At 48.1% G+C, this 23966-nt stretch overlaps 2 protein-coding genes across 3 annotated transcripts in view; one reads left to right on the forward strand and one right to left on the reverse strand.

Moving 5' to 3' along the window:
• Positions 1-23966, forward strand: part of LOC309556128 (uncharacterized protein) — a 419953-nt gene that overhangs the window by 221596 nt on the left and 174391 nt on the right. The window lies entirely within an intron of this gene.
• The window catches only part of LOC309556127 (uncharacterized protein), a 35156-nt gene continuing 19286 nt past the window's right edge, over positions 8097-23966 (reverse strand). For both annotated transcript variants that reach the window (XM_082258476.1, XM_082258477.1), the window contains exon 3: positions 8097-9587. In XM_082258476.1, coding sequence (XP_082114602.1) covers positions 8494-9587 — 1094 coding nt within the window. In that variant the 3' untranslated portion in view covers positions 8097-8493. The remainder of the gene's footprint in view (positions 9588-23966) is intronic.

Raw genomic sequence — 23966 nt, forward strand, 5'->3', positions numbered from 1 at the left:
ATGTTCAGGGAAGGAGGGGTTATGGGTCCTGGGAGGGTTACGTGTTCAGGGAATGAGGGGTTATGGGTCCTGGGAGGGTTACATGTTTATAAAGGGAGGGGTTATGGTCCTAGGAGGGTTACATGTTTAGATAGGGAGGAGTTATGGGTCCTGGGAGGGTTACATGTTTAGATAGGGAGGGGTTATGGGTCCTGGGAGGGTTACATGTTCAGGGAAGGAGGGGTATGAGATATGAGACCTGGGAGGGTTAATTGTTCAGGTAAGGAGGGGTTATGGGTTCTGGAAGGGTTATGGGTCCTGAGAGGGTTATGTGTTCAGGGAAGGAGGGGTTATGGGTCCTGGGAGGGTTACGTGTTCAGGGAAGGAGGGGTTATGGGTGCTGGGAGGGTTACATGTTTAGAAAGGGAGGGGTTATGGGTCCTAGGAGGGTTACATGTTTAGATATGGAGGATTTATGGGTCCTGGGAGGGTTACATGTTTAGATATGGAGGATTTATGGGTCCTGGGAGGGTTACATGTTCAGGGAAGGAGGGGTTATGGGTCCTGGGAGGGTTACATGTTCAGGGAAGTGGGGTATGAGATATGAGACCTGGGAGGGTTATGTGTTCAGGGAAGGAGGGGTTATGGGTCCTAGGAGGGAGGTGGTATGTGTTCTGGGTAGGGAGGGGAGAAAGGAGGGGTTGTGTGTCCCGGGATAGGAAGGGTTTGTTTTGGGGGGTGGAGGCCAGTGTTTTTAGTGTTGGACGCCCAGCATCAGGAGAAAAGTATAGACAAAACCGACCAAGCTTCAGAACAACAGCAGTGACCCCCAACCAACACTGAGCACAATCTGATTACCAGGCATATAGTCATGTGATCTCATGATTGTTCACCAACACTCACCACCAGATCATTTTTTGGTAAAATGTTTTGATTGGCTGGAAAATTGGCAGATGATACAGAGATGTGAGGGGAGCTCTCAAACACAGACAGAGATAGAAAGACCTTTCTTTAGTAGAGTACAAGGAAGGTAGATTCTCTGGCAGATTTTTATGTCCATTTTTGCCCCTCACTTCCTGTTTGGTGATTCTGTTTTTAGCAAGACAGGAAGTCAGAAGAAATCTCTCTAATGAAGCCCTGGATAGCAGTAAAATAAAAACAGCTGTATGTGACCCAACTCCCGGTACTGGTACCCCTCTCCTATTTCTCATGTCCTCACCTTCCATTGGCTGCAGGGCCACTGTTAGTAATCACAGGGCCCCGTACAGCCTACCTGACACCCCCCCAAGGGGCCGCCAGGCAGGCAAAACTGAAATCTGGGTGGCACAACCCACCCCAGCACCCCCTAAATCCGTCCCTCTGTGTCTCTCACCCAGCAACTGAAAGCCGCAGGGTGGGAGAAACCGGCTTTCAGTTGCTGGGTGAGTGACACAGAGGGCATTGTTCTTTTTTTGCTCCACTGATCCTCCTGCTGTCCAGGCCCCCTGTGTGCCCGGGCCCCCCACAGAAGGACCGGTGGTCCCCCCCCTATCAGCAGCCCGGATTGGCTGGAGACTTCTGCAAACTTCCCCCAGATAAGTAATATGAACCCAATAGATTGCAACCGATTAAAAATTCCAATTCTCCATAGTACTGACCCTCCCCCAACCACACTAATTTGTCCTTCACTCAAAATAAAATTCTCTGTAAAAGGAAAGAAAAATGCTGAGAGCCTGGGCCAATCACAAATCATCCTTCAATGGTTATCATGTTATGAGATGGCACGGAACAGAGATCCATGCCAAGATTCCACCAGGAGGAGGACAATGTGGGTGGAACTGCCAACCACTGCCAAGAACTACACGTGGAGGAGTCTGATAAACAATGAAATGTACAGAAATAGGCATGTATAAATTATACCACGGAGCTTACAATCCGATTACTGATGTCAAGAAAAAACATCTATGCAAATTGGAGGTCACACGCACTTCCTTGCAAACTCCTTTCTTCCGTACATTCTGTCTGATCACCCATGACTCCTCCTATGGAGGCCATACACACACCTCCCTGCAAATCCTCATCTTTTGGACCTCTTGTCTGTCTTATTAAAACTCTTCATAAGGAGAATATACACCTCCTTGCAAACTTTCATCTTCTGTGTCTTCTTTGTGTCCTCTCATGACTCTTCCTATAGAGGCCATACACACCTCCCTGCAAACTCATCTTCTGTGTCTCCTGTAGTCTCTACCATGACTGCTACACCTCCCTGCAAATCCTCATATTTTGGACTTCTTGTCTGTCCTTTGGAGACTCTTCCTATGGAAAATAGAAACCTCCCCACAAACTCTCTTCTGTCTCTCCTGTATGTTCTCCCATGGCTCCTCCTAGGGAGGCCATACACACACCTCCTTGTCAACTGGAGATCACAGACGACTTCCTATGGAGGTCACACACACGCCTCCCCACAAACTCCCATCTTCTGTATGTTCTCCCATGACTCCTACACCTCATCTTTTGGACCTCTTGTCTGTCCTATTAGAACTCTTTCTATGGAGAATATACACCTCCCTGAAAACTCTCATCTTCGGTGTCTTCTTTGTGTCCTCTAATGACTTCCTATGGAGGCCATACACACCTCCCTGCAAACCCTCATCCTGTCTGACCTCCCATGACTCCTCCTAAGGTGGCCATACACATGTCCCTTCAAACCCATATCATTTGTACCTCTTGTCTGTCCTCCCATGACCTCTCCTATGGAGGCCACACACCTCACTGTAAACTTTTGTACCTCCCATGACTTTTTCTCCGGAAATCATACTCCAAGACCTACCTTCAAACTTTCATCTTCTGTACCTTCTGCTGGTCCTTTTGTGACCCTTCCTATAGAGACCATACACCTTCCAATAAACCATCTTCGGTATTTCCTGTCTGTACTACTATGGAGGCCCCACAAACGCCTTCCTGCAAACTCAACTTCTGTACCACCTTTCTGTCCTCCGATGACAATTCCAATGGAAGTTATACACACACTTGCCTGCAAATTCTCATCTTCTGAACTATCTGCCTATCCTCCCGTGATGGTCATACACATGCCTCTTCCTACAAAGCCCATACATACAACCCTGAAAACCCTCATCTATGTGTCTTCTGTCTTTCCTCTCATGTCTCTTCCTATGGAGGCCATACACGCACCTCCCTGCAAACTTTTCTTCTGAACCTTCCATCTGTACAATTGACTCCTCCAATGGAAGTCATACACACATCTCCCTGAAAACCCTTATCTTCTTTGTCTCCTGTTTGTCCTCCTATGGAGGTCATACGCACTACTCTTCCTATGGAGGTCATACGCACTACTCTTCCTATGGAGGTCATACGCACTACTCTTCCTATGGAGGTCATACGCACTACTCTTCCTATGGAGGTCATACGCACTACTCTTCCTATGGAGGTCATACGCACTACTCTTCCTATGGAGGTCACACACACAACTCTTCCTATAGAGGTCACACATGTTCCTTCAAACCCCCATGTTACGTACTTCCGGTCTGTCCTCCCATGACTCCTCCTATGAAGGCTACACACACCTCCCTGCAAGCTCTCCCTCTGTACCTCTCGTCTGTCCTCCCATGACTCCTCCTATGTAGGCCATACACACACATCTCCTTGCAAACCCTCATCTTTACTGTCTCTCTATCCACCCATGACTCTTCCTATGGAGATCATACTCGCAGACCTACCTTCACACATTCATCTTCTGCCTGTCCTTTTGTGACCCTTCCTAAGGTGACCATATACACACCTCCCTGCAAATTCAACTTTGGTGTCATCTATCTGTCCTCCCTTGACCTTCCTATGTAGACCATACACCCACCATCCAATAAACCATCTTCTCTATCTCCTGTCTGTGCTCCAGTGACTCTCCTATGGAGGCCACACACATCTCCCGGGAATCTCCTCTTCTGTACCCTGTCTGTCCCCTGATGACACTTCCTATGGAGGCTATAAACCCAACTCTCAGCAAACTCAAGTTCTTTACTGCCAGTCTGGCCTCCTATTACTCTGCCTATGGAGGCCACACACGACACTCATACCTCCCAACTTTTGAAGTTGAGAATGAGGGACATTTAGGGGGGAGATTGACCTGAGGCAAGCGTAGCGCGCTGGGGCGAAAATTTGGTGTGGTTCAGAAGTGGGTGTGGTTAAATTATGATGGCCGGGAGGGGATAATCTGGTATCCCCTGTGTGCCTCTACCACTACCCCCTTTGGCTGCACAGGCAACACCTGGGGGGTGTAAACATACTGTACCCACAATGCTTTGCTTCACAGCTGCAGCATGAATTGAATGTGGCCCATTCAAGTAAATGGCGCTGCTCTGCAAGTGCCCCACAACTGTGTGAAATAGACGTGGTTGCAGCATGCTACTGCGGGATTGAAGTGGTTACAGCAGGTGGTGAAGAGGCCATACAACACCTCTTTATCACCTGCCAAATGCTCTCTGAAAAGCAATCTGAATGCTGATCACTCTTCAGATACCAAAGTGTGAAGAAACCTTTAATTATCTTTTTTCTTCCCTTTGTTTTACAGTTTTTAGAATTGTATTACTTTTTTTTTAATTTTTCATAGCATTAATGTTGGGCTATGGTGAAATATAAGGGGTATAAACAGTCTCTCTATTGAGACAGAGAAAGGGACTGGGGACAGAGATTCCTCAGTCCCTTTCTCTGCAGCCTCAGCTGCACTGGACAGTAAATGAACAGAAAGCTCTGAGAAATAAGGAAAGCAGCTATGAGAAATGAGGTAAGCAATGTATATGACTATTACATGAACTGCTGCAATGGAAAGTGATGATGGAAATGGGGTGCAGAGAGAAAAAGCAGCAGGGAGAGAAGAGAGTGGGATGAGAAGTTGAGTGGTAGTGTGAGAACTATGGCTTGGACACCAGCAGTGGAGTGGTAGTGTGAGAACTATGGCTTGGACACCAGCAGTGGAGCAGTTCAGTGGTAGTGTGAGAACTCCAGCTTGGACACTAGCAGTGGAGCAGTTCAGTGGTAGTGTGAGAACTATGGCTTGGACACCAGCAGTGGAGCAGTTCAGTGGTAGTGTGAGAACTATGGCTTGGACACTAGCAGTGGAGCAGAGGCATAACTAGAACCTTCAGAGCCCCGATGCAAGAAACCAAACAAGCAGTTGGGAGAGAAGAGACAGTGAGCAGCTGGACAGATGGAACGGGTGTGGGGAGTAACTGTGTGTGCAGTGATGGGGGGAAGATTCCCTCATTTACCTTCTACAAAGCACATTCCGTCAGTACAGAGGCAGTATAGTTTACACCATGGGTGTCCAACCTTTTGGCTTCTCTGGGCCACATTGAGTGTAGAGAATTTTTCTCGGGCCGCATATAAAATATATACTATAGTTAAGGTAGATAAGCAATAAAATTAAAAAATAAATAAAAAAATTTGTAGACTGCTGGCGGGTACTGCTGTTCATGCGGGTACTGCTGGAGGAAGCAGCGGCTGCAGTAGAGAGCAGAGCCGCTGCTTCCTGTATGGCTCCTGTCACAGGCGGGGGAGGAGTGCATTTCATATCACTCCGCCTGTGACAGAGCAGGAACTATACAGGAAGCAGCGGCTCTGTCACTGACTGCAGACATCCTAAGTCTCCCGCAGCAGCCGGGAGATCGCACGGCACTTGCAGCCCAGTGCGTGCCCATCCAATGCAGCCTAAACAGTGCCCATCCAATGCAGCTTCACTAGTGCGTGCCCATCCGATGCAGCCTCACCAGTGAAAGGCCATCCAATGCAGCCTAAACAGTGCCCATCCAATGCAGCTTCACTAGTGCGTGCCCATCCGATGCAGCCTCACCAGTGAAAGCCCATCCAATGCAGTCTGCATTTAAGAGAGAGGAGAGCCGCTAGATTACACAGCGGGGAAGTCCCGCTTACCCGGCGACCGCTGTCATACAAAGTCCTGCCTCCTGGACCGGCTCCTATGATAGATGTCACCAATGTGCTGTCTATCACAGGAGCCAGTCAAGGAGGCAGGACTTTGTATGACAGTGGCCGCCGGGTAAGCAGGAGAATCCCCCCTATGTTTGTAATCCAGCGGCGCTCGCCCCCCCTCCTCCCCACCAAGGCGGCCTCTGTCTACAGTTAGTCGGAAACCGCTGTGGCCGTGCCCCCGACTCGACTTCCTTCCACCCCAGCAAAAAAAAAATTGCCAGGGGGCAGTGGGCCGCATTGCCTGCGGCTCTGGGCTGCATGCGGCCCCCGGGCCGCAGGTTGGACATGCCTGGTTTACACTTTACAGAGACAGAAAAGGATCACAGCTGCGCTGCAAAGTGAAAGAAGACAGGAGCAGGAATGGGGCCAGTTGTCAGAATCTTCTCACTGGGCTGCATGGAGGGACCTCCATCACCCGATTGATTGCAATGCACAGTGCTGAGTGATCGGAGGAGGGGAGTCAGCTCCACCACCTGTGCAAGTGCCTCCGATAAACCTGTACCCCTTTCCTTACTGTGCAGGAGCAACTTGGAGCGAGGAGTCAGGGGATGGAGCTGGAAGGTGGAGCCGCTGTGCACAGAGGTTGTTTGCTCTATAGTGCCCCACCCGCAACGCATGTCATCGGTTGCCAAGACACCGGCAGCCCTGGCAACCAATGACTGCAAAGAAGTGTTTGAGGGGGGGGGGGGGTTTGTAGAAGCTGAGGTGTTCTGCTGACAGCAATCGTCACTGGGTGCAGTGTGAGAGCACACATTGCACCCACTGACTATCCCTCCACTGAGTGGAGCCCAGTGCCAGGGCTTCTTCCGGCTGCGGGACTCCAGTCCAGATCTGCGGGACACCGGGACTTACTTTAAATCTCGGGACGGTCCTGCAGAATCCAGGATGGTTGGGAGGTATGGTGACACTTCCTATGGAGGTCATACACCCAACTCTCTGCAAACTCCAAAGTTCTGTACTGCCCACCTGGCCTCTCCTGACTAATCCCATGGAGGCCATACACCAAACTATATAAAAGTCATGTTATGTACTGCCCATCTGTCCTCTCATGATTCCTCCTCTACAGGCCATACACCCAACTCTCTGTAAACTCGCGTTCTGTACCGCAAACCTGTCCTCTCATGACTCTTCTAATGGAGGTCATACACCCAACTCTCGGAAAACTCATGTTCTTTACTGCTGGTTTGTCGTCCTATGACCCTTCTAGAGGCCATACACCCAACTCTTGGTATATTCCTGCTCTGTATCTCCCGACTGACCTCTGATGACTCCTCCTATGGAGGCTATACAGCCATCTCTCTGTAAACTCAAGTTCTATACTGCCCGTCTTCTCAAGACTCCTCCTATAGAGGCCATACACCCAACTCTTGGTAAACATGTTCTGTACTGCCCATCTGTCCTCTCATGACTCTTCCTATGGAGGTCATACACCCAACTCTTGGAAAACCCATGTTCTGTATTGCTGGTCTGTCCTCTCATGACTCCCGTAGAGGCCCTACACCCGACTCACTGTAAACTCAAGTTCTAAACTGCCCATTTGCCCTCTCATGACTCTTCCTATGGAGGTCATACACCCAACTCTTGGAAAACCCATGTTCTGTATTGCTGGTCTGTCCTCTCATGACTCCCGTAGAGGCCCTACACCCGACTCTCTGTAAACTCAAGTTCTAAACTGCCCATTTGCCCTCTCATGACTCTTCCTATGGAGGTCATACACCCAACTCTTGGAAAACCCATGTTCTGTATTGCTGGTCTGTCCTCTCATGACTCCCGTAGAGGCCCTACACCCGACTCTCTGTAAACTCAAGTTCTAAACTGCCCATTTGCCCTCTCATGACTCTTCCTATGGAGGTCATACACCTAACGCTCAGTAAATCCAAGTACTGCCCATCTGTCCTCTCAAGACTCCTCCTATAGAGGCCATACACCCAACTCTAAGCAAACATGTTCTGTACTGCCGGCCTGTCCTCTCATGACTCTTTGTATGAAGGCCATACACCCAACTTTTGGCAAACTCAAGTTCTGTACTGGCAATCTGTCCTCTCATGACTTCTAATCTAAAAGGCCATACATACAGCTTGTATTACACCAGCACTCAAACCGGTGTCATGTAAGTTCAGCACACAATGACTCCACAGAGACACAAGGGGGCACAGTCTCCTTTAACAAATTTTAAAGAAAAAGAGACACATTAGACAGGATACAGAGGATGCAGCGACTCGTGATTGGAGAGAGAGGCATGCAATCAGGACGAAGCTACCTACTATAGCACTCCTGACTCTCTAACAGAGACAGTGGATGGACTAAGTCTTCACAGCTAGCCATCATGTATAAATAGACAGTTGGGGGTGGGTGGGAACAACGACACAAATGTTCTGCAATATGGTCAGATGATGTCAGCACACTACAAGGATGAGGACGCTACACAATAGAAGGCTCCTATGCTTCTCCATTAGCACCAAGAAGTTGGAGACCCCGCCTGGAGCAGTCCGGAAATGTCCTATTGAGTATCTTTGGAAGTGACGTGCGCAGCGCTCACATCATAGCGCGGAGCGCCAGGTGGCTGTCCGGAGTGTGGGTTCTCTGGTGGATGAGGAGGTGGGAACTTTGGCGGAAGCTCTTCCCACATTCGGCACAGGTGTAGGGACGCTCTCCGGTGTGAACTCTCTGGTGGGTCACCAGTGACGAGTTGCGGCTGAAGCTTTTGCCGCATTCGTTGCAAATGAAGGGTTTCTCACCGGTATGAATGCGTTGGTGGATGACCAGGTAGGAACTCTGGCTGAAGCTCTTGCCGCACTCCTTGCAGGTGTAGCGTTTCTCTCCACGGTGGACGCGGTGATGGCGATTGTAGTCGGAGCTGTGGATGAAACCCTTGCCGCACTCAATGCAGATGTAAGGTTTTTCCCCTGTGTGGGTCCGCTGATGGGTCACCAAGGTGGAGTTACAGCTGAAGCTTTTCCCACACCGCAGACACGTGTACGGCCGCTCTCCTGTATGAGTTCGCTGATGCGTCACCAACTGCGAGCTGCGTCGGAAGCACTTGCCACAATCCGTACAACTAAAAGGCTTTTCCCCCGTGTGAGTTCGCTTGTGCCGCAAATAGGCCGACTTGTAGCGGCTGGTCTTCCCGCACTCCACACAAATGTACTTTTTGTCTTGGGAGTCCCCCTCCTGCAAGATCTTCATGGCCTTAAAAGCCTTGAGTCGCTGGTCTGTGGAGTGCGAGCGGCCCTGCGGCAGGGCCAAACTGTTACCTTCATATGGAATGCCGTCACTAGAGAAGGCGTAAGAGCTCTCCCCCATTTCAGGCCAGGCTTCGTCTTCCTCTGCTGCAGTCTCTCTGCGGGAGGACTCCCGCTCACTGGCCAGGCTCTGCAGATGGGCAATGATGTTGGAGAGCTTGCTAGCCCCCTTCCCGCTCGGGCGGCCCTTAGAGGAAGCGCTGCAGGGAGGACTATCCTTTTTTTCAGTTTCTAAGAAGCTTTCCTCACTCTCCTCGCCTGGAGCTGACTGGGAAATGTCTCCATCATCATCATCATCATCATCATCCTGACAGTCCAATAAGACCCCGCACTGCTGGATGTACAAAGTGTTCTCCTCTTCTGTACCGTTCATTGGGCGAAATGCACCTGAGGATAGAAAGAAACAATCAAATCACAGCATAGGTTCTCCCGGATCCCGGAAGAATGGCCACCATCCTGGAAGGGTCATGTGACTGAGCAAGAACGGGCTGGGAAAATAGGACTTCTCTACTTACAGGAAAATCCTTTTTTTTTCTTCTCTATTAAGGGACAACGGAATGTAGATACAGTCAGGTTATACTGCTGCCAATGAAGGATATTGGATCCTGGAGAAGAGACATTTAGGGCCAGCTTCAGTATGACCCCCTCCCCCCCCCTCCCACAACCTAGCATGCCTCACTTTGCAGCAATCAGTACAATGAACCACTGAGGGGTGGGACCTGGGTCCCCCAATGGACTGCAAGAAGTACAAAGCCTATTCTCAATTTGCTGAGAGACAAGGGAATGTAGATACAGTCAGGTTATACTGCTGCCAATGAAGGATATTGGATCCTGGAAAAGAGACATTTAGGGCCAGCTTCAGTAGGACCCCCTCCCCCCCATCCCACAACCTAGCATGCCTCACTTTGCAGCAATCAGTACAATGAACCACTGAGGGGTGGGACCTGGGTCCCCCAATGGACTGCAAGAAGTACAAAGCCTATTCTCAATTTGCTGAGAGACAAGGGAATGTAGATACAGTCAGGTTATACTGCTGCCAATGAAGGATATTGGATCCTGGAAAAGAGACATTTAGGGCCAGCTTCAGTAGGACCCCCTCCCCCCCATCCCACAACCTAGCATGCCTCACTTTGCAGCAATCAGTACCAAGAACCACTGAGGGGTGGGACCTGGGTCCCCCAATGGACTGCAAGAAGTACAAAGCCTATTCTCAATTTGCTGAGAGACAAAGGAATTTAGATTCGGCCAAGATGTCCAAAAGCATTCCAGTTGGGTGGGCAGCACAGTAAGAACCAGAATCAGGACCAAAAAAAAAAAATTGGGGACTGTCCACAGTCCAGGAGCTGCCTGAAGGAACAATGACGGAATCTGAAGCCATATGAGGCGCCTTACCAGACAGAGGGAGGACATGGAAAACCAACCTGATACTCAATATCAGAAGGGAACTACTCTACACGGGAGGGAACACTGAACCAACCGGAGAGAAGCTGACCAACCAGAACCCACCAAAACAGTTGGAATAACAACAACATTTCCATGTAGGGAAGAAGAGATCCTGATACGGCAAATAGAAAACTGGGGCAACTGCCGGAACGGGGCAGGTCCCAGGAGCAAACCAAGAACAAAACTGATCCAGGTGAGAAAGACCAGCCAACTTACATGGGAAGACCCAAGGCATTTTACCTCCAACCTTTAGGATCGAAAGGGATGAAAACTCAGATTTAGACCCCATTCACAATTGTGCGACTTTGGACATCAAAGTCACATGACAAGTCGTGCCTCATGTTTTCCAATGATAACCATTCATTTATGTGCAACCTAACCACTTTTCCTTAGGTGGACGCCATATGATGTCCTGGAGTTTAATGCCTCGTTTCCACTGAGCAGTTCGGTACGGTACGCAATTTTTGCCGTTTCCATTACTAAAAGTTGTGAATGCTACCCTAATTCCGAACCGTACCGTACCAATTTTTTGGGACCCCTTCATTGGGGTACCAAGCACAATGGTACCGTACCAACAGGGTGGAGCTACACTCTGCAGAACGTTGATTGGTCTATCATCACCTACCACCACGCTTATCAAGTGATGTTGATCACTACTTTCAGTAAGGGTACTGTTGGCGGTGGAAACGCAAGCCTGATCAAGGTGTACCGTTCCGAACCGTACTGAACTTTACCGAACTGAACTTTACCGAACCGTACTGAACTTTACCGAACCGAACCGTACCATAACAACCATAGCACCTGTTCAGCCGCTTCATTGTTTTTACAGATGGCAGGAAGGGATGTCTTCCCCCCTCCTCCCGCCACCCTCCGATGCTTCTACTGGTTCGCCCGTGGGAATGAATCCACCGGCAGCAGCCATTTATTAATAGAGCTGAATGAGGACCAGACCGTCCCCGGCCATCTCTATGACCTTCGGAGGTTGGGCGCGACGTTATGACATCACGTTTCTTTGGCTCTTTTCAGCCTAGAGAAGAGATATGGGATCTTAGAGACCCCACATCTCTCGAAAAGGAGGACCCGTCATCCCTATTCCAGGGGATCCCTCCATAAAGAGGATCTGTCATCCCTATTACTATTACAGGGGATCCCTCCATAAAGAGGACCTGTCATCCCTATTCCTATTACAAGGGATCCCTCCATAAAGAGGACCTGTCATCCCTATTCCTATTACAGGAGATCCCTCCATAAAGAGGACCCGTCATCCCTATTCCTATTACAGGGGATCTCTCCATAAAGAGGACCTGTCATCCCTATTCCTATTACAGGAGATCCCTCCATAAAGAGGACCCGTCATCCCTATTCCTATTACAGGGGATCCCTCCATAAAGAGGACCTGTCATCCCTATTACTATTACAGGGGATCCCTCCATAAAGAGGACCTGTCACCCCTATTCCTATTACAGGGGATCCCTACATAAAGAGGACCTGTCATCCCTATTCCTATTACAGGGGATCCCTCCATAAAGAGGACCTGTCATCCCTATTCCTATTACAGGGGATCCCTCCATAGAGAGGACCTGTCATCCCTATTCCGATTACAGGGGATCCCTCCATAAAGAGGACCTGTCATCCCTATTCCTATTACAGGGGATCCTTCCATAAAGAGGACCCGTCATCCCTATTCCTATTACAGGGGATCTCTCCATAAAGAGGACCTGTCATCCCTATTCCTATTACAGGGGATCTCTCCATAAAGCGGACCTGTCATCCCTATTCCTATTACAGGGGATCCCTCGATAAAGAGGACCTGTCATCCCTATTCCTATTACAGGAGATCCCTCCATAAAGAGGACCCATCGTCCCTATTCCTATTACAGGAGATCCCTCCATAAAGAGGATCTGTCATCCCTATTCCTATTACAGGGGATCTCTCCATAAAGAGGACCTGTCATCCCTATTCCTATTACAGGAGATCCCTCCATAAAGAGGACCCATCGTCCCTATTCCTATTACAGGAGATCCCTCCATAAAGAGGACCTGTCATCCCTATTCCTATTACAAGGGATCCTTACATAAAGAGGACCCGTCATCCCTATTCCTATTACAGGGATCCCTCCATAAAGAGGACCCGTCATCCCTATAACTATTACAGGAGATCCCTCCATAAAGAGGACCTGTCATCCCTATTGCGATTACAGGGGATCTCTCCATAAAGAGGACCTGTCATCCCTATTCCTATTACAGGGGATCCCTCCATAAAGAGGACCCGTCATCCCTATTCCTATTACAGGGGATCCCTCCATAAAGAGGATCTGTCATCCCTATTCCTATTACAGGGGATGTTAGCATTCCTTGTAATAGGAAAAAAGTGATTAAAAAAAAAAAACTTAAAGGAAAGTATCAAAATAAAAAAATAATAGTAAAATAAATAAAAATAATTTAAAGCGACCCGGTCCCCCCGTGCTCACACGTAGAAGTGAACGCATACGTTACATAGTTACATAGTTGGTGAGGTTGAAAAAAAGACATCAGTCCATCCAGTTCAACCTATGATGTGTGTGTGTGTTTGATTTTAACCGTACATTGTATACCCCTGTATGTTGTACATTGTATACCCCTGTATGTTGTACATTGTATACCCCTGTATGTTGTACATTGTATACCCCTGTATGTTGTACATTGTATACCCCTGTATGTTGTACATTGTATACCCCTGTATGTTGTACATTGTATACCCCCTGTATGTTGTACATTGTATACCCCCTGTATGTTGTACATTGTATACCCCCTGTATGTTGTACATTGTATACCCCCTGTATGTTGTACATTGTATACCCCCTGTATGTTGTACATTGTATACCCCTGTATGTTGTACATTGTATACCCCTGTATGTTGTACATTGTATACCCCCTGTATGTTGTACATTGTATACCCCCTGTATGTTGTACATTGTATACCCCCTGTATGTTGTACATTGTATACCCCCTGTATGTTGTACATTGTATACCCCTGTATGTTGTACATTGTATACCCCTGTATGTTGTACATTGTATACCCCTGTATGTTGTACATTGTATACCCCTGTATGTTGTACATTGTATACCCCTGTATGTTGTACATTGTATACCCCCTGTATGTTGTACATTGTATACCCCCTGTATGTTGTACATTGTATACCCCCTGTATGTTGTACATTGTATACCCCTGTATGTTGTACATTGTATACCCCTGTATGTTGTACGTTGTATACCCCCCGTATGTTGTACGTTGTATACCCCCTGTATGTTGTACATTGTATACCCCCTGTATGTTGTACATTTTATACCCCTGTATGTTGTGGTCTCTAAGGTGCCCATCTAATAGTTTTTTGAAACTATCGATGCTCCCTGCTGATACCACTGCTTGTGGAAGAGAATTCCACATCCTTACTGCTCTTACAGTGAAGAACCCCTTACGCATTTTAAGGTTAAATCGCCTTTCCTCTAGTTTTAGTGAGTGGCCACGTGTCTTATTGTATTCCCTTTCTCTGAATAGTTTGTTCCTTATGCTAGGGTCGCCAGTACAGTATTTGTACATTCATATCACATCCCCCCTCAATCGTCTCTTCTCCAGAGAGAATAAGTTCAGTGCTTGTAGTCTTTCCTCATAGCTGATGTCCTCCATTCCCCTAATTATTTTAGTTGCCCTTCTCTGGACTCTTTCCAGTTCCAGCACATCCTTCCTGAGGACCGGTGCCCAGAACTGGACAGCATACTCCAGATGTGGCCGGACCAGAGTCTTGTAGAGTGGAAGAATAATCTCTTTATTTCTGGAGTGAATCCCCTTTTTTATTCATCCCAGTATTCTGTTGGCTTTGCTTGCGGCGGCTTGGCATTGCATGCCACTGCCAAGCCTGTTGTCTACCAGTACCCCCAGGTCCTTTTCCATCCTAGACTCACCCAGAGGTTCCCCCCCTAGTGAGTAGCTTGCTTTCATATTTCTGGCCCCCAAGTGCATTACTTTACATTTTTCAACATTAAACCTCATCTGCCATGTAGTTGCCCCCCTCCCCCACCCCATTATTTTGTTCAGGTCCGCTTGTAAGGTTTCCACATCCTGCATAGAAGATATTGGCATGCTTAGTTTAGTATCATCTGCAAATACTGAGATTGTACTAGATATCCCCTCCTCTAGATCATTTATGAATAAATTAAACAGGATTGGTCCCAGGACAGAACCCTGGGGGACCCCACTTTCCACACCCGCCCAATCCGAGTACTCCCCATTAATCATCACCCTCTGTACTCTCCCCTGGAGCCAGTTCTCTATCCAGGTACTCACCTTATGGTCCATACCTACCTTCCTTAGTTTGTACAGTAAGCGTTTGTGGGGAACGGTGTCAAAGGCCTTTGCAAAGTCCAGATACACCACATCCACAGACCTTCCTTTATCCAGATACACCCCATCCACAGGCCTTCCTTTATCCAGATACACAACATCCACAGACCTTCCTTTACCCAGATACACCACATCCACAGACCTTCCTTTATCCAGATACACCACATCCACAGACCTTCCTTTATCCAGATTCACCACATCCACAGGACTTCCTTTATCCAGATACACCACATCCACAGACCTTGCCTTATCCAGATACACCACATCTACAGACCTTCCTTTATCCAGATACAACACATCCACAGACCTTCCTTTATCCAGATACACCACATCCACAGACCTTCCTTTATCCAGATACACCACATCCACAGACCTTGCCTTATCCAGATACACCACATCTACAGACCTTCCTTTATCCAGATACAACACATCCACAGACCTTCCTTTATCCAGATACACCCCATCCACGGGCCTTCCTTTATCCAGATACACCACATCCACAGACCTTCCTTTATCCAGATACACCACATCCACAGACCTTCCTTTATCCAGATACACCACATCCACAGGCTTCCCTTTATCCAGATACACCACATCCACAGGCCTTCCTTTATCCAGATACACCACATCCACAGGCCTTCCTTTATCCAGATACACCACATCCACAGACCTTCCTTTATTCAGATACACCACATCCACAGACCTTCCCTTATCCAGATACACCACATCTACAGACCTTCCTTTATCCAGATACAACACATCCACAGACCTTCCTTTATCCAGATACACCCCATCCACGGGCCTTCCTTTATCCAGATACACCACATCCACAGACCTTCCTTTATCCAGATACACCACATCCACAGGCCTTCCTTTATCCAGATACACCACATCCACAGACCTTCCTTTATCCAGATACACCACATCCACAGACCTTCCCTTATCCAGATACACCACATCCACAGGCCTTACTTTATCCAGATACACCACATCCACAGACCTTCCTTTATCCAGATACACCACATCCACAGGCCTTCCTTTATCCAGATACACCACATCCACAGGCCTTCCTTTATCCAGATACACCACATCCACAGACCTTCCTTTATCCCATACACCACATCCACAGGCCTTCCATTATCCAGATACACCACATCCACAGGCTTATCTTTATGTAGGTGGCAGCTCACTTCATCGTAGAGGGTTAATAGATTGGTTTGGCAAGAACGATTTTTCATAAATCCATGCTGATTACTACTTATAATACCGTTTTCATTACTAAAGTCTTGTATGTGGTCCCTTAACATCCCCTCCAAAATTTTGCAGACTACTGATGTTAGGCTGACCGGCCTATAGTTACCCGGGATACACCTTGGCCCCTTTTTAAATATTGGTACCACATTGGCTTTTTTCCAATCAGCTGGCACCATACCCGTCTGTAAACTATCCTTAAAGATCAAGAATAATGGTCTGGCAATCACCTGGCTGAGCTCTTTAAGAACCCTCGGGTGCAAGCCATCCGGTCCCGGGGATTTATTTATGTTAAGTTTCTCTAGTTTAGTTCTAAGTCTATCTTCTGTTAGCCATGGCGGCACTTCCAGAGGTGTGTTGTTTAGTTTGGCCTTACAAGCTGGGTTCGTGTAGCCCCCCGATTCTTTTGTGAAGACTGAAGAGAAGAAATTATTTAACACTTCCGCCTTTTCTCTGTCCTCAGTGGCCATTTTTCCTTTGTCATCTTTTATGGGGCCAATGTGTTCTGGCCTCGCTTTCTTACTGTTTATATACTTAAAGAATTTCTTGGGGTTCTTTTTATTCTCCTCTGCTATATGTCTCTCGTGTTCTATTTTAGCCGCCCTGATTTCGTCTTTACATTTCTTATTACACTCTTTGTAGTGCTTAAATGCTGCCAATGACCCCTCAGTCCTGTATTTTTTGAAGGCCTTTTCTTTAGTATTAATATGCATTTAAACTGCGTTCAAACCCCACATGTGAGGTATCTCCGCGAACGTTACAGCTTTAGATCTCCTCTGTAACTCTAAACTGGTAACCAGTAAAAATTTGTAAAGCGTCGCCTATGGAGATTTTTAAGTATTGAAGTTTGGTGCCATTCCACAAGTGAGCGCAATTTTAGAGTGTGACATGTTCAGTATCTTTGTACTTGGCGTAACATCATCTTTCACATTACACAATACATTTGGGCTAAGGTTAGTTTTTTTTTTTTTTTTATGAAAGTTTTTTTCCCTGAAAAAAAAAAAAAAAAGCATTTGAAAAATTGCTGCACAAATACCATGTGAGATAAAAAGTTGAGCACCATTTTATTCTCTAGGGCCATATAAATGTTTGGGGGTTCTGAGTAATTGTCTAGCAAAAAAATTATGATTTTTACACATAGGAGAGGAATGCTGGAAGAGGCCGAAGTATCGGTATCGATGGGCGGTTTCGAAGAGGTTAAAGTCGTTCATGCACTACTTTGGTCTGACTTTCATGCAACTTGAGGGCAAAAGACCTCAATGTTAACCCTCAAACGTTTCATTAACTTTGTATCTGAATGTTTTACATGCAACAGTTGTGCAACAGTGGGCCTAACTTTGCAGAGGGACCTAACCTTGTAGAAGGGGATAAGAAGTCACATCCAAGTCCCCCCCTCCATTCAAAGTTGCATCAAATTTGTGCTCCAAAGTCAGCAGGACTTGAAGTCGTACAAGTGTGCATGGAACCTGAGGTCCTTGCCCCTAAAGTTGCATGAAAGTTGGACCAAAGTAGCGCATGAACTACTTTGAAGTTGCTTTGACTTGGAGTCACACATATATGAATAGTTTTTATTGGAAAACATGGGGTACAACTTGTCATAAAACCTTGATGTCCAAAGTCATATGACATTGCCTATCCAGGCAACCAATCTCATAAGTGAGACGTACCAGTGAACTTTAAGCATAAGCACAACACAAAAGCCTAAAAGGGTGTGAAGTGACTCCTTAAACCGGTTTAGAATTTAAGGATTTGGATCCCAGCAAGTCAATGTCAAGGTTTTGGGTGAATGGGAGAACCCCCACGAGGATAGGTAGGAATAGAAGTTAGACCTTAGCCCCCGACTGGTGAGAAAGGGACCACCAGAAAGAACTGAGGATGAAGGTAAAACATCTTCTCTGAGACCCAGAGGGGTCACCGGGGTCCTGAGGAAGAATCCTTCTGAGCCTGCCTAAACATGACTGTATGCCACCTAAGTAGCGCCTGGATCTTCCCAGATCTGGTGAAGGGTCAACAGCTGAGAGACAAGAATCCTAACAGAACCGCTAACAGCGTTCATCTGATTGGGACAGAACAAGGAAAGGCATCTGGAGGAGAAGAAGGACCTAATCCCAGGTGACAGGTCCTAAGAAGCCTTCTGGACACATCTCTTCATGGCAGAGAGGACCTTCAGTAGGAGACCAAGGTTTTCTGCCCAGAGACCCAGAGTCCTCTAGCGATGATCTCTACCTGACATCTAGGTAGGCAAACCTCTCTTTTCAATGTGGAAGTTACTGGTTGAGAAGAGCCAGATTACAGGGCATTGTCCTTAGTTGAGAAAATGAGTGAATTTAGGGCTCCCAGCGTCACCCAGCACAAGGACCAGGCTACCTCCCCCTACTGCAGGGACAACTCCCACTTCATCTCAGAAACCAAGACACAGCAACACCTAGATGGTGGCCAATGGAGTCTGAAACAGGAAACCAGATGGTAGACCCAGACTCCAACAAGTGACATCCCCTCTATATGGGGAAAGCAATCCATCCCAGTGACCAGAAAGATCGAACCAGGAACTACCTGGACCAGAATGTCTTCTCTGAACGAAAGCCTGAGACAACAAAGAGGAGGGCTGAGAGAAAAAAAGAAGAGGCCTGGCTGAGGAGGGGTCCCCAATGCACTCCCATGAGGAAGGGAAGACAAGGAAACCTGGGTACACAGAAGGTTTAACCTTTTTAGCGAGGGCTCAGCCTGAAGTGCCTCACCCACCAGAGACTGATAGCTACCAACACTGGAACCTGGGGAAGCCAGATCCTGAAGTTGTTGGGCCCGGAAGGAGCCAACTACAAAAGTCCATAAAGCTAACTCTCTTCAATGGAGGTCGTTTGTGCATCCAACAATGGGGAAACCAGGAAAGAGCACTAGACAGAATCCCTAAGAGCCAATGTTCTGAGAAGCAGCAAGTGTGCCCGAGCAACATTGGGGATCCAGGTTCTTGTCCCAGGTATGGGGACAGTCAGAGCTGGCCCTGGTCATCCTTGTACGAAGTCAGGGAGTCCCACTGGAGTGAAGGGGTGCTAGGAGGTACCACACATCAAGAGGGGGTATCCCTGTCCCAAGGACAGAGGATTTTCAATAGGAAAGAAGTGGGATTGAGCACTCCAGCCTCCTGGGACATCCCCAGTATCGGGCTGAAAGGAAGACATGGAAGGCCATGCAGGTTCAATGCTTGGTGGATTAGGCATCAGCATCTCAGTAGAGTCCCCTGCACACCCGTATGAAGATCCGACCGAGGCGGGACTTAGATCTACCCTGGCAAGACAGAGACCCAATCCACCATCATCTGACAGATAAAAGTGGTGTAGAGCATGACATCGTTTGCCCACCTCTCCCTCTCGGCCAATCAGAGGAAGCCTTGTGTTCAGTGATAAAAACAAAAAGCTTGGCCCAAACAATTCACCCTTGGTTTACACCTATGCGTTTTTTAGTGCATTTTGCAGAAATGAAATACAGTCCATATAACATGGTTTCTGATGGGACACGTTCACATCTGGGCGTTTTTCAGCCGCTGCGTTTTTTTTTTAGAAAGGGTCAGCGACTTTACCCGCAGCAGAATGCATTTTCTGTGTTATAGACTTCAATGGACACGCGTTTGCGTTTTTGTTTTGGCTAACAGAAAAGTAAGAGAGTTCTGTTCATAGAGGGCCGCTCTGATGCAACTTTACACTCTCTGGAACTCAAGTAGCAAAGTGGTGCAGGAACCTTTATGGTCCAGTCACTTGTTAGGGTTCGAGGCCGAGGTTAGGGTTCGAGGCCGAGGTTGGGGTTAGAGGTCGATCTTAGGGTTAGAGGCCGAGGTTAGGGTTAGAGGTCTATCTTAGGGTTAGAAGTAATTAAGGTTAGATTAGCACTAACCCTAACACTTACCGATAACCCTAACACCTAACCCTAGCCCTTAACCCTAAAATTTAACCTCAATCCTTAAAGCGGAGTTCCACCCAAAAGTGGAACTTCCGCTTTAGGTATTCTAACCCCCTGACATGCCACATTTGGCATGTCATTTTTTTTTGGGGGGGGGGGGGGGGGGGAGCGGGTACCTAGTTTTGACAGGTACCCGCTCCCACTCGGAGTGCCGCGGCACCCTGAGTGGAAGTTCTCCTCTCCCCCTCCCTCCCTGCAATCTTCTGGGACATGTCAGAGGTCCCAGAAGATTGCCGACCAATCACGACGCGTAGCGCAACTCGCGCATGCGCAGTGCGTACCCGGCTGTGAAGCCGACAACTGTCACAGCCGGGTGCCCACACCAGTGATGCCGGCGCCGCACACAGAGGGGGAGAAGAGCGAGGCTTCGGGCGGCTGCATCGCTGGACCGTTGGACAGGTGAGTGTGTGTTTAGGCTGGAACTCCGCTTTAACCTTAACATCTAACCCTAACCTTAACATTTAACCTGAATCCTTAACCCTAACAGCTAACCCTGACCCTTAACCTTAACCCTAACATCTAACTCCAATCCTTAACCCTAACATCTAACCCCAATCCTTAACCCTAACATCTAACTCCAATCCTTAACCCTAACATCTAACTCCAATCCTTAACCCTAACATCTAACTCCAATCCTTAACCCTAACATCTAACCCTCAATCCTTAACCCTAACATCTAACTCCAATCCTTAACCCTAACATCTAACCCCAATCCTTAACCCTAACATCTAACTCCAATCCTTAACCCTAACATCTAACTCCAATCCTTAACCCTAACATCTAACTCCAATCCTTAACCCTAACATCTAACTCCAATCCTTAACCCTAACATCTAACTCCAATCCTTAACCCTAACATCTAACTCCAATCCTTAACCCTAACATCTAACCCTCAATCCTTAACCCTAACATCTAACTCCAATCCTTAACCCTAACATCTAACCCCAATCCTTAACCCTAACATCTAACTCCAATCCTTAACCCTAACATCTAACTCCAATCCTTAACCCTAACATCTAACTCCAATCCTTAACCCTAACATCTAACTCCAATCCTTAACCCTAACATCTAACTCCAATCCTTAACCCTAACATCTAACTCCAATCCTTAACCCTAACATCTAACCCTCAATCCTTAACCCTAACATCTAACTCCAATCCTTAACCCTAACATCTAACTCCAATCCTTAACCCTAACATCTAACCCCAATCCTTAACCCTAACATCTAACTCCAATCCTTAACCCTAACATCTAACCCTAACATCTAACTCCAATCCTTAACCCTAACATCTAACCCTCAATCCTTAACCCTAACATCTAACTCCAATCCTTAACCCTAACATCTAACCCTCAATCCTTAACCCTAACATCTAACCCTCAATCCTTAACCCTAACATCTAACCCTCAATCCTTAACCCTAACATCTAACTCCAATCCTTAACCCTAACATCTAACCCCAATCCTTAACCCTAACATCTAACCCCAATCCTTAACCCTAACATCTAACTCCAATCCTTAACCCTAACATCTAACTCCAATCCTTAACCCTAACATCTAACCCTAACATCTAACCCTAACAAGTGACTCTGGACCATAAAGGTTCCTGCACTACTTTGATGCTGCTTGGGTGGCAGAGAGTGTAAAGTTGCATCAGAGCCGCCCTCCATGAACAGAACTCTCATATTTTCCTGTTAGCCAAAACAAAAACGCATCAAAAACACAAAACACATCAACTGTAACCTGCATACATGTGAATGTAGCCTTAAGAGTGAAAGTAAACCTAGAGTCAGGCTTTAGGTCCCTGGCAATACAGGACAGAGGGGCAGAACCAACCATTTCAAACTGGGATTTCTGAAGGGATTTCAGCTGCTGGTCATTAATGGTAATCAGTCTTTCCACCGGAGTTAGAGGGTGAGATTACTGTTACAGAAGATAGTCCATACACTGGGAGCCCAGTAATACCCAGTCCATACACTGGGAGCCCAGTAATACCCAGTCCATACACTGGGAGCCCAGTAATACCCAGTCCATACACTGGGAGCCCAGTAATACCCAGTCCATACACTGGGAGCCCAGTAATACCCAGTCCATACACTGGGAGCCCAGTAATACCCAGTCCATACACTGGGAGCCCAGTAATACCCAGTCCATACACTGGGAGCCCAGTAATACCCAGTCCATACACTGGGAGCCCAGTAATACCCAGTCCAAACACTGGGAGCCCAGTAATACCCAGTCCATACACTGGGAGCCCAGTAATACCCAGTCCATACACTGGGAGCCCAGTAATACCCAGTCCATACACTGGGAGCCCAGTAATACCCAGTCCATACACTGGGAGCCCTGCAGCCTGTAATCACAATGGCGAGAGGCTTATGGTCATCCCGGCCATGTGACCACGATGACCAATGAGAATCTCTTCTGAGCCCTCTTCTTCCAGAATAACATCCCAGAAGACAGAAGAGATTCTCATTTCTGGTGTGATCATGCTGACCAATCATGGCTTGCCATTGACAGCCTTGAGGATGCCCCCAGGCTCCGGGGCTGCTGGTGCAATTTATGGTCTTCTGTAGAAGTAAACCTTCCCTCTCCAGGCCCCCATCAAACCTCCTTACAGAATGCTACTTGAAAACGCACGTTATATGGAGTGTAATGGTAGAAGGCCTATAAATTACACCTAAAACATGGGGACCACCCCTCCAGGTCAGTCACTGGGGGAACCTCCAATAGACCACAAATTAAATGGTCAACACACCAGATGAAGGCCAGGACCCTTCAGTGGGAGAGATTCCACCAGATGAGGCCCGGGACCCTTCAGTGGGAGGGATTCCACCAGATGAGGCCCGGGACCCCTCAGTGGGAGGGATTCCACCAGATGAGGCCCAGGACCCTTCAGTGGGAAAGACTCCACCAGATGAGGCCCGGGACCCTTCAGTGGGAGAGATTCCACCAGATGAGGCCCGGGACCCTTCAGTGGGAGAGATTCCACCAGATGAAGGCCAGGACCCTTCAGTGGGAGAGATTCCACCAGATGAGGCCCGGGACCCTTCAGTGGGAGGGATTCCACCAGATGAGGCCCGGGACCCCTCAGTGGGAGGGATTCCACCAGATGAGGCCCAGGACCCTTCAGTGGGAAAGACTCCACCAGATGAGGCCCGGGACCCTTCAGTGGGAGAGATTCCACCAGATGAGGCCCGGGACCCTTCAGTGGGAGGGATTCCACCAGATGAGGCCCGGGACCCCTCAGTGGGAGGGATTCCACCAGATGAGGCCCAGGACCCTTCAGTGGGAAAGACTCCACCAGATGAGGCCCGGGACCCTTCAGTGGGAGAGATTCCACCAGATGAGGCCCGGGACCCTTCAGTGGGAGGGATTCCACCAGATGAGGCCCGGGACCCCTCAGTGGGAGGGATTCCAGCAGATGAGGCCCAGGACCCTTCAGTGGGAAAGACTCCACCAGATGAGGCCCGGGACCCTTCAGTGGGAGAGATTCCACCAGATGAGGCCCGGGACCCTTCAGTGGGAGGGATTCCACCAGATGAGGCCCAGGACCCTTCAGTGGGAAAGACTCCACCAGATGAGGCCCGGGACCCTTCAGTGGGAGAGATTCCACCAGATGAGGCCCGGGACCCTTCAGTGGGAGGGATTCCACCAGATGAGGCCCAGGACCCTTCAGTGGGAAAGACTCCACCAGATGAGGCCCGGGACCCTTCAGTGGGAGAGATTCCACCAGATGAG

Source organism: Pelophylax lessonae (genome assembly GCF_965119305.1).
Source record: "Pelophylax lessonae genome assembly, chromosome: 5".
Taxonomy (NCBI): Eukaryota; Metazoa; Chordata; class Amphibia; order Anura; family Ranidae; genus Pelophylax; species Pelophylax lessonae.